At 55.9% G+C, this 16,110-nt stretch overlaps 1 protein-coding gene across 2 annotated transcripts; it reads right to left on the reverse strand.

Annotated features, from left to right (window-relative positions):
• Positions 1-1,657: 1,657 nt before the first annotated feature.
• Positions 1,658-15,855, reverse strand: SRF (serum response factor). 2 transcript variants are annotated; one of them, XM_082302923.1, is made up of 8 exons: positions 15,333-15,855; positions 13,705-13,971; positions 8,533-8,791; positions 8,016-8,195; positions 6,271-6,390; positions 5,363-5,554; positions 4,759-4,835; positions 1,658-4,507 (listed from the first exon to the last, which is right to left on the reverse strand). In XM_082302923.1, the coding sequence occupies exons 1-8, from the start codon at positions 15,774-15,776 to the stop codon at positions 4,412-4,414; spliced, it is 1,635 nt and encodes a 544-aa protein (XP_082159049.1). In that variant the 5' UTR covers positions 15,777-15,855; the 3' UTR covers positions 1,658-4,411. The 2 variants fall into 2 exon arrangements, with proteins under 2 accessions (XP_082159049.1, XP_082159050.1); XM_082302924.1 differs by lacking the exon at positions 8,016-8,195.
• Positions 15,856-16,110: the final 255 nt, after the last annotated feature.

The following is a 16,110-nucleotide window of genomic DNA, read 5'->3' on the forward strand; positions in this document are numbered from 1 at the left end:
AGATGCACACAAATTTGGCCTATTTCCAGTTCCTTTCCAGCTTTGGTGTCACACTGATCTGAAATGCCCACACCATAATATCTAAATTCTTACCCTTTACCCATACTTCCCTTCCTTGAGGTGCAGGTTTCTATCAGTCTGATAACACTTACTTATTTTAAATTATAAACAAACATTAAAATCATCAGCTAACTGGATGAGACTTTGCTTTCTTATTTGATCCTGGAGCAACTTGTATGTGCCCAACCTAATTTCTACCCTCAGTACTAATACAACAGATTAGATAATTTCCATGTTTTACAATAGCAATCAGCAGTTAATCCAAACAACATAATTGCAATTAATTATAGGCTGGATGAAACAGTGCAGTGCTGCATCAGTTTGTGGAGACCATCCTCTAAACCTGTGGCACCAATGGTAGACTGTAAATGTTTATATTTCTGAGCTTGATTTCTCCTTAGTACATGTAAATTTCTGTTGATGCTATTGATGCTCTCTTTCCAGAATCCCATTGCTCTTGGAATCTCTGTGTTCTCAATTAATAGGTCATTTTCCTTCCCCATTCACTACCAAGACTTCTTTTTTGTGACGAGGTTTTCTGTGGTGTTCATGTGGCCTGCTTATGTCTTTGCTCTGATCGTCACAACACTGTGCTTGGTAGGTCCATTTATCCTAAAAATAAAGATTGTATCTGTGGTATCTTGCTCCATGGTGACACAGAGCCCCCAGTGCTCAAGTGACATGGGATTGTTTGTGCTGGAAGGGGGTTTGTGGTGCTGAACCACAAGCTACACCTGTGTAGGCATGGGGCTGATTGTGGTGTAAAAGTGAAGCACCTCACTTCCTAATGAGGAGTCATTTCAGGTATGTTTTGCTCCTAAGCACTTTCTGTACAATCTTTTCCCTTCCTGAGGTATTTTCTCCAAACTGCACACTTTTATCAGTGCTAAGCTTTCCTCACACTATACTGGCATCTGCTCCAGGACCTGATGCTATGGAGTGGCCAGCAGTTGCATTTTTTGCTAGCATACTCTGGCCCCAGCAGCCCTTTTGTGATTGTAATGAGCCCCTCTGCCTTCGGTTTTACTCACACCTTTAGACACTTTACTGATCCTCCATGTGTCCTTGATCTGGCTTCTAGGCCTCTGCCTGACTTTAAGTAATGTCTCTCCAGTTTGGATTTTGAATATCACCGTATCTTCTCACAGCAGTTTTCTGCACAGAATTTAACTGTCTCCCTATTGCTCCTCCCTACTCATACCCATGAATTAGAACAATTCTTTTTCAAAATTCCCCGTTCCTCCTCATTCCTGGTTTTCACTTCTCTTCTGACACCCTGCCCTGCTCACCAGGGACATCGTTCCAGAGCTTTCAGGAAGGACAGCCCTCACAGCCCTGCTGTCAGGCACTGGCCCTCTCTGGCCCACACATTAGCTGGGACTCCAGAGGATAAGTCCAGGTGGTCAGGAATAACCTGTGCAGGAGGCAGTAGGGATGTAGACTTTTGCAAAGAGCCCCTCTTTGCCATGTCATGCTCAGACAGCTCCCCATCCTCCCCAGTACACAAGCAGGTGCAGAAATCTGCCCCTGATCCCCATCTGTTGGCCCTAAGGTGTGCGTCATCGCCTCCCGCAAAGCATGGTCAAGATCCCAAATCTGTGCACAAAATGATAACATTTATTGAAAGAGTAAATTTTTTTTTAATACAAAAGAAAGCTCTGTACATAGTACTGTGATTACTTCCACATCCTTCCAGAAACACAACCCTGGAAACTGGAGGGAAAAAAAAAATAATCCCACACACACTTATGCGTACACACACACACACACACGCGCACACACACCCCTCAAACCAGTAAAATGAACTAAAAATGTCACCACACAATAAATGCCATTTCATCCCTGATACACAAGTGTTCTTACAAGTCTGCACTTAAATAAAATACACCATTAGCGTTTAACCAGCAGTTGCCTTTGGGGAGCCAGGGAGGGGACGCAGTCAGACACCCTGTAGCAGCAGGGGCTCTCCTGCCATTCTGGCCCAACAGCTCTGCTCCACAGTGCCAGCAGAAGCAAAGCAGAGCAAAGCCAGGCCACAGTGATGTGCTGGGGCAAAGGACAACACAAACTCTGACCCCCACGCTTCTCCCTGGATGAACTCCTAGGTACCTACATTGTTTTGGAAGCATCACTGAGCAGTTTTCCTACACCAAGCCACGGGACACGGCTCAGCACTCCCACATGCTCTGAGCTGCAGGGTTTGCATCACTCTTAGAGCAAGAATTCTATGGGGGGGCAGCATGCAATGTCACCCTCACCAATGGGCCACCACACTCCCCACAAGCCCTTCCCAGGCTGCTAACAGATCAAGGGCTGAAAGACCCTTCTGGGAATTCTTTGCACTGGGAGCTTGGAGGGGACCTGTCCGCATCTGTGTGCTGCAGAACGGCTGTAGAAGGGGAACTGCAGCCCAGATGGTCAGTCAGGAGTTCAGGAGATGCTGCCTGCACAGCAAGCAGGGAGAACAGGGATTAGCCACTGCTGGTCCCTCACCACAGGGAGGAGTGGGGATGCCCATATCCCTTAGGCAGTCACAGGCAGCACTGCTCTGCGCCAAGAGCAGTGACACAACAGCTGTAGGTCCCTGGACCAGAAGGGAACAGGGTGGTGGTAAGAAACCCCAGCCCACCTCTGGCTCCTGGGCACACTGCAAACTCCCTGCTTCTGAGAAATGGGTTTCCCACTTCCAGAGGTGAGCCACTGCTTCACTTGCCTTCTGCCCATTAAGCCCAAAATCATGGGTATGAAGTCCTCATTACAGATAAGTAGGAAACAAGCATCCCACTCGGTTCAGCTTGATCCCTGGCACATGCTGGTGGATGGAGAGTGCAGCTTAAACGCTAATGCTGAGGGAACATGTCCAAGGTTACAATACAAACTCAAAAGCAAGGCCCCTTTCCTGCCTCCATGCCCGCCCACCCACCCCTCTCCCATCCCCCTGGTACAAACCCCATTAAAACTGTACAGGAGCCAAACTTTTATTCCTTAAAGAATTACATAAATACTGAGTTTAACACTTAGAAAAATAAAGTAATTTTCTTTTTTTTCTTTTTTTTTTTTTTCTCCAAGGCTTCTTTTGTCTTTAACTTAAAAAAAAAAAAAAAAAAAAAAAAAAGTTACAGTAGCTGCTTCTTTCCCTAAGGATTCAGCAGCTTCTCTCACTTGCTCACTCTCCCTCCAGGGACAGGGCTAGGTAGCAGAGCCATTCACAGCAACTCCCATGCAGGACCAAGCATGCCCCAGCCCTTCTCCCCCAGCCTAGCTGAGCCTGTACAGGCATCACAGCTGCTCCCCCACAGCCCAGGATGGCCTGCAGGTCACCCTGGTGCTCAGAGGAAGAGCCTGCCACCTGCCCAGCAGCTCATTGCCCCATGGGCTCTTCCCTTTGACATTTGAGTTGTTTCTCCACCTTGCATCAGACACAGAAATTTAGAAAGCGCTGGCTGGAGCTGCAGGGGGATGTAGGAAAGACCCAGCCACGTTCCCCTGGGTGTATGGAGTCCAGAAGCAGTGCGAGGGCTGAGAGTGTGGGGCTGAGCAGAGCACAGGGCCCCTGAGGAGCTCTCCAGGGCACCTTTGTGTTCCTGGGCATCTACCGACCACCTCATCCGTGCGAGGGCAGCCGCCGGGGCAGGGCCAGTCAGGCTGAAAATCTGCCAGGCAGCCCAGCGAGGAGGCACTGAGGGTGGAGGGCTCACTGTAGTGCATACGAGGAGGACAGGGCCACGTGCCACCGGCTGTGCCCAGCCCCCCGGGGAGAGGGCATGCAGGCCCAGAGATGCACATGCAAGCTGGCCCCTCTCTCCTGTCCGGAGCCCAGGGTGAGTTGCTGCGGCCAGGACCTGTCACCCCCACAAAGGCACATTGCTGAGGCCAGCAGCACAGCCACAACCCACTCTGCTCCAAGCTGCACCTGCACGATGGCTCCGGGTCTAAGCTGAGCCCCACGCAGAGTAAATACTCATGGGCAAGGTGACTCAGAGCACCCAGAAGGAGCCAGAGCCTCCAGCTGGGAATGGCCTGCAGTATTTATTTACAGTGCAGAGCAATCCTCCCCTCAAGAGACAAGTTTCTTTGGCTGGCGTGAGACAAGCACAGCTATTGCAGCATCCAAATGCCCCAAGCCCTGCATGGCCCCAGCACGGCTCCACCCCGGGTGGGTCCTGCAGCCCCACGCGCATGCCTGTGTGTGTGGGGGTGGGTGAGTGCGTGTGTGTGTGTGCATGTGTGGATGAAGGAAACGTGAAAAGGCAACAATAAATAACTGGTGCAGTCTGTACGAGAAGGAGTTGCTGCCAGCCCCGACACTGGCACGACAAGCCAGAAACAGAAGGCCGGCAGCAGAGGCCTCTCAGTCACTCTTGGCGCTGTGTGAGGTGTCCAAGTTGACCACCTGCAGCTCCGTCAGGCTGCTGCCACTGCTGCTCTGCTGCCCGATGACAGCCATCTAGAGAGAGAAGGGAGGAGGAACCACTGGGGGACAGCACGCCCTGAGACCCTGTGTGCCAGCAGCCTGGGGGGCACTGTCCTTCCCAGGCACCTGTCCAAGGAGGACAAGGCTCCCTCACCCAAGACCGCTTTCCCAGACCTGAGGATTGATCCTACCCAGACAGGTCTGCCCAGACACCCAAAGGATGTGCAGGCAGAAGAAGAGCAAGAACAACCCCTGAACACCTACAAGTACTACTCTGTGCCTACCTGGTGAAGCTGGACAGCTGAGACTGGGATCTGAACCGTGCCTGATGGGGCCGTCAGGAACACCTGGGGGACGCCACCTGCCACAGAGAGAAGCACAAATGACACTGTCCCTTAAGCAGTGCTCCCCCATGGATCCTTTCTCTGAGCTCCATGGAGCTACTTAAGGACAAGCTGCCTATTTGCACACATGGAGACATTCCAGAAGAAAGCCACATGCACTAGTTTTCCAAGTGCTGGGAGAAGCCAGCACAAGGCCTCAATCCAAGTCGTGTCCATGTGGCTTCATGCTACTTTGCCCCCTCATGCAAGCACATATCCTCTCCAGAGCCTCCTGGCTCCCTCTGCTGCCTGCCCCACACGCCACCCATCCCAGAAACCCTCAGCCATTTTACCCATCAACAGCTCATACAATCCTTTGCACAAGAGAATGGCAAGACCCAAAAACACACATCGAGCACCACCCTTGCCAGGCCTTTGTGGAGCCACTAGGACTGCTGCGAAGAAAACCCTTTGCAATTAACATACAGCATAAATACACGTGGGATGAGAAAAACCTGGGTGTCAGTGCACTCTCAGGGAGCAGTGACCTGGACAGCTGCCTTACCCTGATCCTGGACCTGGCCGTGGGACACCTGCATCGCTGAGGGCGCCTGTGGGAAAGCGTTGAGCACCGCGAGCCCGCCGTCGGCGAGGCCGGAGGTGGGCGCGTACATCACCGCGTGCGGGCTGGGGTACATCATGTGGCCGCCCACGGTGGTTGGCACAGACGACGTCATGATGGTCGCTGGGAGGGTCACTGCCACCAGGACAGACAACACGTGAGCACACAAATGGAACCTGCCACGCTCACCTGCCTGCTCAGCACCTCTACCCCAGCCATGCTGTGCTGAAGCACGGTGCATGGAGATACTCATCTTTGTCTCCCAAGCTCTTGGGCAAAAGCCCCAGGGATCAAGCAGGAGAGCTCAAACCTCTCCTTTCATGAGTATGAAGGGACAGGGAAACACAGGAGCCAAACATCCCACGACTAAATTCAACTTGTATCTTGCTTCCGTGAGGAGCCCTTAACACAGCTGTTGAACTAGATTCAGCCTGCATCCAGGTACCTGAACTCAGATTTTGCTGACAAAGAGATGTCTTCTGCATAGACAGTAAAAGTCTCAAGCAGATGTGAGCCAATGCCTTGTGCTAGAGGCAATGTTGGCTCACTAAGAAACCCCCTGAGAACTGAGCAACCAGTTCCCAGCTCCATGCTGCAAGTGAGAGCAGATAGTGTATCTGGAGAGGCTCTGAAATCCCTCACAAGGTGCCCTAGGTCCAGCAGCATCTACTGAGATACAGTGTAGCACAGGAGCTGGCAACAGGGATGAATACACCCGGGAAGCTGTCAGAAAGGCTTGGATAACAGTCAGCCTGAAGAAGGAAGCTGGGCAGGGAGCAGGCATGAGGCCTCCTGGTGCGGGTGGTTTTCAGCAGTGGTTAGGAAGGCAGACAGAAGGTGGTTACCAATACCTGTTCCGCTGGAAGAGGTCTGGGTAAGGTCAGTGCTGCTGTCACTAGAGGGAGACGTTTGCTGCGGTGCCTGGTGCACCTGGATTGCCTGGACTGGAACCTGCTGAGCCATGGTACCACCTGGGGAGAGAGAGGAGCCCATGAGCCTGTGGCTCCACAGGGATACAGGAGCTCTGGGCCACTTGAAAGCCCCCCAGTTCTTCCCTGGCTGCACACGGCTCCACAGCACCACTCTGTGCTGCACTGGGGGAGGCTACCCAAAAGCCATGAACTCATGGCAGAAACCAGAGACCAAAACCTGCTCCTTCCTGGCACATGGGCCAAGAAGGGCTTAACTGGCCTACAAAGCTCCAAGAGTGAAGAAAAGGCCACAACAGCTTTTGCCCAACTCCCAGCCATGGTTCAGGAACATTCGGGACCTTCCTTGTCATTCCTGACTCCACCAAAACACAGAATAGATGTTGGGAGGAGAGGGCCCAGCCTTCCCTCCCCAGGGCTTAGCCAGCTCTGCAAGCATCACCTTACTGCACCAAGTGGAACCACAAGAGCCCAAATGCCCACACCAGCTGGGCTCTGCTGCCTTCACACTCTGGAGCCCAGCTCCATCCTCCACAGGGCACTCAGGGTGCAGCTCTCACCCCACCTGTGACCTTAAGGACAGTAAAGTGCCCTACACAGGGATTAGAGAGCACCTGGTCTCAAGGCGTGCATCCCAGAGCTGCAGGGGCCACACAGCCTCTGTCCCAGACCACTCCCTGCAAAGTACTTCAGATCCAGAAACAGAGCTTGGCACAGAAAGCTCTCCTAAGGCTGAAGTCCTGCCTCCAGAGGGAAGAGCCAGAGAGCTCTTCCAGAAGGGATGCCAGAGAGCAAGAATCACTGGTCACCTTGCTCAGACTGGGCATTTCCCCACACATCACACCCCAGAGACACACATCAGTTATTCTCCTAGCTCCACCAGATCACAAGGGAAATCCAGTGCCCTTGAATGGAAGCCTGAGGTCTTCCAGGGCCCCCAGGAGCCTTAAGCATTCCAAGAAAGCACAGAAGTTATCAGAGTAATGGACTTGGGCACAAACAGGCAGGACACAAGAAATACTGTGTCACTCAGATGATGGATGCAAAGGAGAGCCTAGCTCTACTCTGAAACTCCATCCAGGAACATGTCCAGCCCCAGAACAAACACCCGGAGAGCCTTAACTCAGAACAAGAAGAAATTCCTACAAAGAACAATGCACACAAGGCAGCACAGCAGCACCACTCCTCTATTCTGGGTCTCCCCTAACCTATCCTCTGCACCGTAGTTCGGTGGCTGACTGCAGATACAAACACAGAAGCAAGGGCAGCTGCTCAGAGCCAAAAGCCAGCACTCAATAAACAACCACTGGGCACCTGAGCCCCTGTGCTATCCCTCCACCAGTTCCAGCAGCACAGTTCAGTCTCAGCACAGCTGCACTAAGGACCTGTCTCCTCTCCATTTGTTAGCCACAGGCCAAGCCCTGGGGCATGAGACTGAAAATCCGCTGCTTCTCTTGGTCTGCATTCCCCAGGATGCTGCTCCTGCCTATGTCAAGCATCTTCTGCCCTGTCTTCCCATCTCTCCCCAGCAGCCACAGCCAGGGTTCCCTGTGCTCTGCCTCCTCTGTGCTCCCACCTCAGGGGTCAGCTCTGTGGCCAGGCCCAGGACCCCCACAGACACCTCCATCCCCCCATCTCTAGCAAGTGGAGGAGAAGCGAGTGCTGACCTGTCAGCGACACAATCTGCCCTCCAGCTCTGGCAGGGAAGTGGAAGACTGTCTGCTGTGCCTGCTGCAGCTGTCCAGCTGTACCCGTGACCACCTGGCCCTGCTGGCTGGAAAGAGCCAGGGAGTGCGGCTGTAACTGAGTGAGAGGAATGGTAGGGGTCCCCGGAGAAAGGGAAGCACCTGCCAAGAGGAGGGAGAAAGAAAGGCTTTGTCACTACCAGCTCTTTTCACTCCCTCCAGGCTTCTTGGTGCTGCCCTGGGGTCCCAGCTCAGCTCCCTGCCACCTCCCAGCAGCAGGGCCAGCTGGTAGCACTCTAAAGAACCAGTCACTACATGACCCTTCTCCAGCCACTGGCCTGGCTGGGTTTGAGCACAGAATCACAGCCAGGCTCACCTTACAGCAGCAACCACTCTGCTTCCCTTCTGCCACTAGGTCCCCTCTCCCCTGGAGGGAACAGCAACAGACTCCAGGTGCAGAGATGGACGGATGCAGTCCTCAGTCCCTAAAGGCACTGACCTGACATGAGGGTGAAGCCAGTGGGTATCGGCATGAGGCCCCCAGACGTCACTGCACTGGCTCCAGTAGTCTTCAGCACTGTCCCGTTGGCACTGGTGACGGCATTGGGGCTGATGCTGGCAGACACTGGCGCCAGGTAATTAGTGATGGGGAATGACGGGCCACTGCTGACCTGCATGGAGGTCGAAGTGGTCGGGGCTGTCTGGATGGACGTTGTTCCCGGCAGGTTGGTGACGGTGAACGCGGGTTTCAGGGCATCCTGCAAAAGGAAAGATTGTGACAGCTTGGACCAGCCCATGAGACCAAACCAGGCTCCGTAGGCTGCATCCCCTTGCCAAACCATACCCCCCACAGCCTGCTGCCAGCACATGGAGCAGAGCCAGGGGAGCAGAGAAGAGTTGCTTGTACAAACATGAGGAGAGCTGGAGAGAGCTCGGCGTAAACTTTGGATGCAGGCCCAGGGCCACACAGGTCCCCTGAGAGCCTTCCCCACAACACACCAGGGGACAAAGCAACTCTTCCCCTCCCCAGGAGTCCCCAAAATGTCTAAGAAGAGAATAGCCTCTTTTTGGCACACACTAGGCAAAAGCAGCCCTTGCAGGGACAAACATAAAGGCATGCAGTCTCCTGTCAGGAACACACACCACTTCCCTTAAGGCAGGAAACACACGACCAAGAACAAGCTGAGAGCTGGGTCTTAAAGGCAGCTGTACACTGGAAGTGACAGGGGAGAGGTGACTAAAGGCAAACCTGGACACCAGGGAGGCCCAAACCCAGCCCTGATGGCAGCTTTGGCAGGTCCTGGGGAACGCCTCCACACTTCTCCTGGAGCAGAGGCCAGGAGAACCTGACCATAGGAAGCACCTATTTGCCAATCCACTGTCAGGAGATGGGCATGAGGGAAATGCTTCCAAAGGACCCCATGTGTTCACTACAGCCAGCACGGTCCTGCAAGGAGCGTCAGAGCTCCGTGCCTGTCCAAGGACAGCATTGCCAAGAGGAGCTGAGCACCAGGAAAAGGGCTCTGTGCTGGGTCAACACTAGCCTGAGAGACTGGCATCCCAGATCTGGCAACAAGGGAGGAATGTGTGTGCCAGGCTGCAGTAACACGCTAGTTTCCACAGCCACAAAGCATGTGGCTGGATGTGCCTTGGATCTGCAGGAACCAACCAAGCCCAGCATGATTCCTGCTGCCTCTGGCAGTCACACTTCATCTAATGTGCCTCCATCCCCAAAATCCCCTTTGGAATACCCAGGGTGCCCATGACTTCTCTCCTGCCCTGCGCATCTGGCCAAGAACGCACTGAGAATGCGCTGCTTCACAGGAGCCCATGTCACAGACCACAGGTGACCTGCTGTCCCCATGCCCTGACACAGCTGCCAGCATGCCTGGGAAGAGTTAAGGCTGCCACACTCCCACCCCTCCCACTGCAGCTGGTGGGCCCAACTCTCCCACGTGCTAAGCCTTGTTCCCAGCTTGTCAAGCTGCCAGGAGCAAGGAATTCACAGCTCAACGAACAGCTAAAAAAGGGAAGGCAGCCCATTTTGGACAGGGGGATCCAATCCCAGGCACTCAGTCGTGCCCCAGGGCCCAGGGAGGGAGGAGAGCAACACCCCTCTGCCTTGGCACCGAAGTCCCTGAAGTCCAAATTAGAAGAAGCACGTGATAACAGAGCAAAGCCCAGCAGAGGCACTTTCCATTAGCTCAACCACAAACTCCTGCCATCCCACATGGGACATGGGAGGCTGTGGGTGCCCTCCCCACGTGGGTGACAGGGCAGAGCTCTCCCCAGCCCACTAGTGAGCCAGAGCAGAGTTGGGCAGGACAGGTGCTGTTCCCAGCTGGAAAAGCCAGGGTTCCTCATCCCCAGCTACAGCCCTAAAGCAGCATACCCGTGAGATACAGCCCAAAGCAGCCAGGGCACTTAGCACCCAGTCATACTCCATACTCCCAGGCCTGGAGAAAGCATCCTAGAAAGTTCCTAGAAGCACAAGGACAAACCTCAGTATAAAGCAAAGGTGCTTGGGAAAGATGCTGTGACAACAAACTTGAATCATGCACATCCCATCTCTGCCCTCCCTATTCTGACACAGGCGAGACTCAGATTCCTCCCATCTTTATTGTGTTTCTCTTAGGCTGCAGCAACAGCTCCCAGTACAGAAAGAGAGCTGGGAGAAACTTTGAGATGGGACACCCATTGCCATCTCCTCATGACTGTCTGGGATGCCTCAGCAATGCCCTGGGCACCCTGCAAAGCCCAGACTACATGCATAAGGCAAGTCATGGGTCACTTCAGCAGACATTACCTAAGGGGCCATGGACAAACCCTGAGGCAGACAGCAGCCCTGAAAGCCCTTCCCTTCCTGATCCAGCTGCACATCCATTCCCCACCACAGCTCAGTGCAAACCTCAGTGTGCAGAGCAGTGTCTGTGGAAGCAGTGTGCAGCAGGTGTCTGCCCAGACCCACACCACTGCTTTGCAGCATGAGCCACAGGACACAGACCAGGCCAGCTGATGCCCATCCTGGACCACAGTAGGGTCTTGGGGACAGAAATGATCCCACTCCACAGCTTTTAGGGACTGCCTGAGGTGATGCTGTTCAGCACGGTCCCCTAGACAGAATTAATTACGCAGGTGTAGCAGGACAACAGGCCTTGGAGGTATATAGGAATCCCAATCTGGTCTCCAACACATTCTTCCACTCCAGAAAGATGACCAGATCAGGGCTACTCCCATGCTCTCACCCCAATCCAGAGCCCCTGAGCTCCCTCCAAAATATCCTTTCCCACACAAGCACATGCAGGTGACTGCACACAGGCAGTGTCATTTGGAGCCTGCAAAAGATGAGAGAGATATCATCATGAGAATACAGCTACTGTCTCAAAAGTACAGCATGCCCCAATCCCAGCACCACAGCAGGGAGTTTGGGTCCAGCACAGCAGGAGGATTTCAGAGCTGCTGCTGGTGTAGCATGGAGGAATAACCAGCAGGGTGCTGACTGCAGGTGACAGCCTGGCTGCTCTGTCTTCCCACTCCACTGCAGCACTGGACACAAGCAGGCTTTGTCCATACAGAGATCTGGAAAGCAGAGTTCACATAGGAAGGCCAGGGAGTCTTTTGGAGCATCCCATGTGGCTGAACCTGGATAGTCCAGGCACTGAATCTCCTGATAGTGAGGCACCTGAAACCCAGCCCTGTGCACCACCCACTCCTCAGAAGACTTCTTGGTCTATCTGAATTGAGCTGGTCTCTGCCCGAGCACCAACCAGGCTTCCAGGCCTGCAGAAGGCACAACAGGACAGCCCCTGTCCCCAGCCCCAGGGCTTGCCATGACAAGAACTCTCAGCTGGTCAGGGGTGGATTTAGTCAGAATGTCAAGAAGGAGACAGGGCCATAGGGCTCCTCCAGCCTCATGTCAAATGCTGGCTGTGGCCACAAGGCACCCCACACTAAGCACTAGCACTGGGATGGAGCTTTCAAGGTTGCATCAGACAGTGAGAAAAGAGAAGTTGTGTTAAGAAGGCCTCTGCAGATCAACTGCATCCCAAGGGCACAGTTCCCTTGGGGCCAACTAGCAGTACTTCCGGGAAGAGTACAAAGGGATATGATGTGGACAAGTCTCATGCCAGGGACAGGTAATTTGTCTCATTACAAAATGCCCACAGGACTTGCCTTTTCATCCAGGAGAAGCCCAGGAGGCACAAGTCCTTACAAACACAGGCTGCACAAAGGAGAGACTGCTGCTGTTAGAAGGCTTCTTTGCCTACAGCATAGGGCTGGCACAGCTCACACTAGCAACCAGAGGCACCTAGGGAAGACATGCCAGACTGGGACAGCCAGGACTGGTGCTGGGGTCCCATCAGCAGGAACCATTCCTGGGGACTCTCCTGGGCTCCAACCACACGTTGGCCCACCACAGCTCCTCTGCCTGCAGGGATCTCTGGGGCTGCTGATGTTTCTCAGGGCTCAGCAGCAATAAGCTTTTGCTCGGTGCAGCACTGCACAGATGTGGGGAAGTGGACATTGAAGAATAGAGTGTACCCAGCAGCACCGTGACCAGAGCTGTTGTACTGTTACAGCACAAAAACAGGCAGCTGAATACCCCTGCAACTCCAGACATGCTGGACACATCTCAGGGCTGTACTCACTACCTTTGCAGTTACAGCACAGAGATCTCCAGGTTCTGTCTGCTTAATGTCTAGAGGCTCCTGCATGGCAAGGATGTTGTTGTGGCTTGAGCACAGACGGTTGGAGAGCTCCTATGACAAGGCCAGTGGAAGAACACTTTTGTAGCAAGCCTGGTACCCACAACACAAGCACAGGTAGAGCAGGGCCGCTCTAATTCCCAGCACCCAGCGGAACTGCACACAGGCCTGAGAAGCTGTGGCAGAGCCCCAAATTCAGTATGTCATCCCAGCCTTGCACCACAAACCTCCCTGCCTCCCATCTCCAAGCACCTGTGGATCTGAGCACCAGCTTGCAAAGGAAGCGGCAGGGATATGGGACACAGCTTTGAGGAACAGCGCCAGGGAGTGCAGGGACAAGACGGGGCCCTTCCAGCAGAAAAGCTGGCTCTGCCCAACTCTGCACCCACAGCCAGGCCACCCTGGGCAAAAGGCCACAAGTAACGCGGGCAGGCAAGGGCCAGCGTCTGCAGGGACAACAGGCAGGGAGCAGAAGTGGTCTGTCCAGCCAAATGTTTCCATTCCCCATGTCCTCCCTGCCCCCTTCCAAAACAGCACCAAAGCAAGAGACAGCTGCAGCTTATAAGGAATGTGAGGGGCCCTGCCAGGGACTCTGGCGAGGGAAACCAGGCCTTATAAGGCCATGGAGGCAGAATCAAATTTTTATCAATGAGTGTGAGAGCATGGAGACGCCTGGGGAGAGATAACAGTGCTGAAAGCTGGCCAGGGGGGTGGGCTGGGCCAGTGGGAAGCCACGCTGCAAGGGCCAGGACCAGGATACCTGCCACCCGCTTCCCTCCCCCTTTCAATCACCGCTACCATCAGCCAAGGAGCCAGCCAGACCTGAGATGACATGACACGAGCTCACTGCAGTCGCAGCAAAAGGGGACTCATGCTCAGCTCCCCACACTGCTATTTAAAGAGGGCTGGGGATGATCAGGGCTCCCAGCACAGCCCACACCTCCCTGGGTGCCCAGGAACATTACCTTGGTCTCCCCGCTGCTGTCTGATTCAGACACCTGGTAGGTGAGGTCTGTCTCCTCAAAACCAGTGGCACTCATGCGCTGGTCAGTGGTGGGGTCCGAGCGTGGGGGCGAGTCTGGGGAATTGAGGCATGTTTGGATCAACGCCTTCCCCGTCTCACTGGTGATCATGGGCTGCAGCTTCCGTGTGGCAAACGTGTACACATGGCCTGTCTCGCTGGCCACCAACAGCAGGACTTGAGTGCCAGTCAGCGTGGAGAGCTCATAGGCCTGCCAGCAGGACAAGGGAAGAACAGGGAGTCACAGGTGACAGGGACAACACACACTGCAGGACAAGCATCCCTGCATGTCCCCACGCCCCCAGAATGGCTTTCCTTCTTTTCACATCAGCTTCAGCTCCCTCTCACCCCAGAGGAGCTGTGGCCTCTAAAACCAACCCAAGACTGGCTCCCTCCCTACAGGTTGAACTGTCCCATGGTGTGTTCCCATCCCCTTTAGCACACCCTTAGGGGATGTGCCTGCCAAGAGGCCAGGGGTAGAGTGGTCCCCTCAGCACAGTAGTCTGAGAACATGGGAACATGGGATTATCTCCATTCTGGAAATCCCACTGGCTTCTCCAGACATGTCTGGATGCCTCCCTCACCTCACCTCTCAGTGATGTTACTTGGCACATGTCTCTACTACCTCATTCCCCTCACCAACACCCCTTCCAGGCTCCGACCCAGATTTCCCTCTCAGGCTCCAGAGTTCTGAGCACAGCTGCATCCAAGCACCCCTGCAGCAAGGCCACCATGCCCCAGGTTAAGAATACCTGTGGACCAGGAAGTGACTCTTCATATGCCATCACTGCACACTCAGTAGTCTCACACAAACTCCTACAGACAGGATGGCCTCATTCTATGTCCCGTGGTCCCATACATCCAGGATGTGCCCAGCAGCACCCCACACCCATTCCCACCTTCCTAGGGTGCACGATGCCGAGCTGAGCTGGGATGCAGCACTACCCAGTTGTTCAGAAGATGCTGTGAGCAGCACCAGGGATGCAGATCAGCCAGCAGCATCCATAATCCCCCAAATTTCTAATCCGTCTTTGCACACCAGGAAACACGGATTGCACTCTGAACCGGCCGAGACGTGGCGTTGGTCGCTCCCGTGGCCGAAGCAGACAGTCCTACCAGGCCCTTGATAGGGCAGGGCAGTCCAGCTGTGCCACCCAACACTCGGTGTTTTCGTGGCGGCTCACAGCGAGGGGCCCGAGGGCGCCGGTCAGCTCCGGCCCGGGGCTGAACGCCGCACCGGGACGAGCCTCCCCGGGCACATCACACGCCTGGGGACCGCCAAAGCACACCGACCTCCCCCGGCCCCGGGGGCTCCCGCTCCCGGCCGCCCAGCTCCCTGCCCGCAGCTCCGCCGGGGGCTCCCGCGCAGCCCCCCGGAAGGGGTTGGTGCCGGGGCCGCCCCCCCTGGTCCCGCCCGCGGGACGGGGAAGGCGCCGCCGTTTCCGGACACGGCCCGCCGGCCTGCTCCGCGCTCGGACCGGTCCGGGACTCCCACGGACAGGTGGGTACCGGCCGACATCCCCGCCCGGGCCGGGCCGCCCCCCCGCACCGGCCGGAGTCGCGGGGCCGCACCTTCTTCATGATGCCGGTCTTCCTCTTGCTAAAGGTGGTGTAGCGCCGCAGCTTGTTGTCGATGAACTCCATCTTGATCTTCACCCGGCCCCGCGTCTTCTTCCCGGGCTTGGCGCCGCTCACGGCCCCGCCGCCCCCGCCGCCGCTGTAGGCGGCCGCCGCCGCCGCTCCCGCCGCGGGCCCCGCCGCCGCCGCCGCTGCCGCCGCCTCGGCCAGGCCACGCTTCACGCCGCGCCGCTCGCCGCCCAGCTCCTCCTCCTCGGCCGACTCCGAGTCGCCCTCGCTGCCGCTGTACAGCGCCTCCCGCTCCAGGCGGCCCCCGGGCGCCCCCGCCGCCGCCCCGCCGCCGTTCGCCCCACGCGGCACCGGCGACCGGCCCAGCCCCGAGCCGCGGGCCAGCGCGGCGGCGGCGCCGTTCCCGGCCCCGGCCTGGCTCGGCAACATTGCGGCGGCGAGCGCGGGTCGGGTCGGGCCGGGTCAGGCCGGCCCCGCCATGTCCCCGCCGCGCTCCGCGCTCACGGCCCCGCTCCGCCGCCGCCCCCGCCGCGCCGCGCCGCCCCCATATAAAGCGATACAATGTTGCCTTTTATGGCGAAGGCGCTCCTTATATGGGGCGAGACGGCGCCCCGTCGGGAGGCGCCACCCCATTGGCTGGCGGCTGCCGAGCGCCGGCGCCCATTGGCCGCCAGTTGGCGTTTGATTTGCATGCGCTCGCGTCACTCCCGGGTTGAAACACGCAGGGTGGCTCTTAAAGGGACAGCGCGGCCGGCGCGGGGCG

Source organism: Coloeus monedula (genome assembly GCF_965178545.1).
Source record: "Coloeus monedula genome assembly, chromosome: 2".
NCBI classification, from domain to species: Eukaryota; Metazoa; Chordata; class Aves; order Passeriformes; family Corvidae; genus Coloeus; species Coloeus monedula.

Excerpts from the sequence above, each read along its gene's own strand:
- SRF (XM_082302923.1), bottom strand. The coding sequence starts at position 15,776 with ATGTTGCCGAGCCAGGCCGGGGCCGGGAACGGCGCCGCCGCCGCGCTG. Across the intron at positions 5,555-6,270 it reads GACCTCTTCCAGCGGAACAG|TGACCCTCCCAGCGACCATC; the intron begins GTATTGGTAACC and ends TCCTGGTGGCAG. Across the intron at positions 4,836-5,362 it reads CGGCCAGGTCCAGGATCAGG|GTGGCGTCCCCCAGGTGTTC; the intron begins GTAAGGCAGCTG and ends TCTCTGTGGCAG.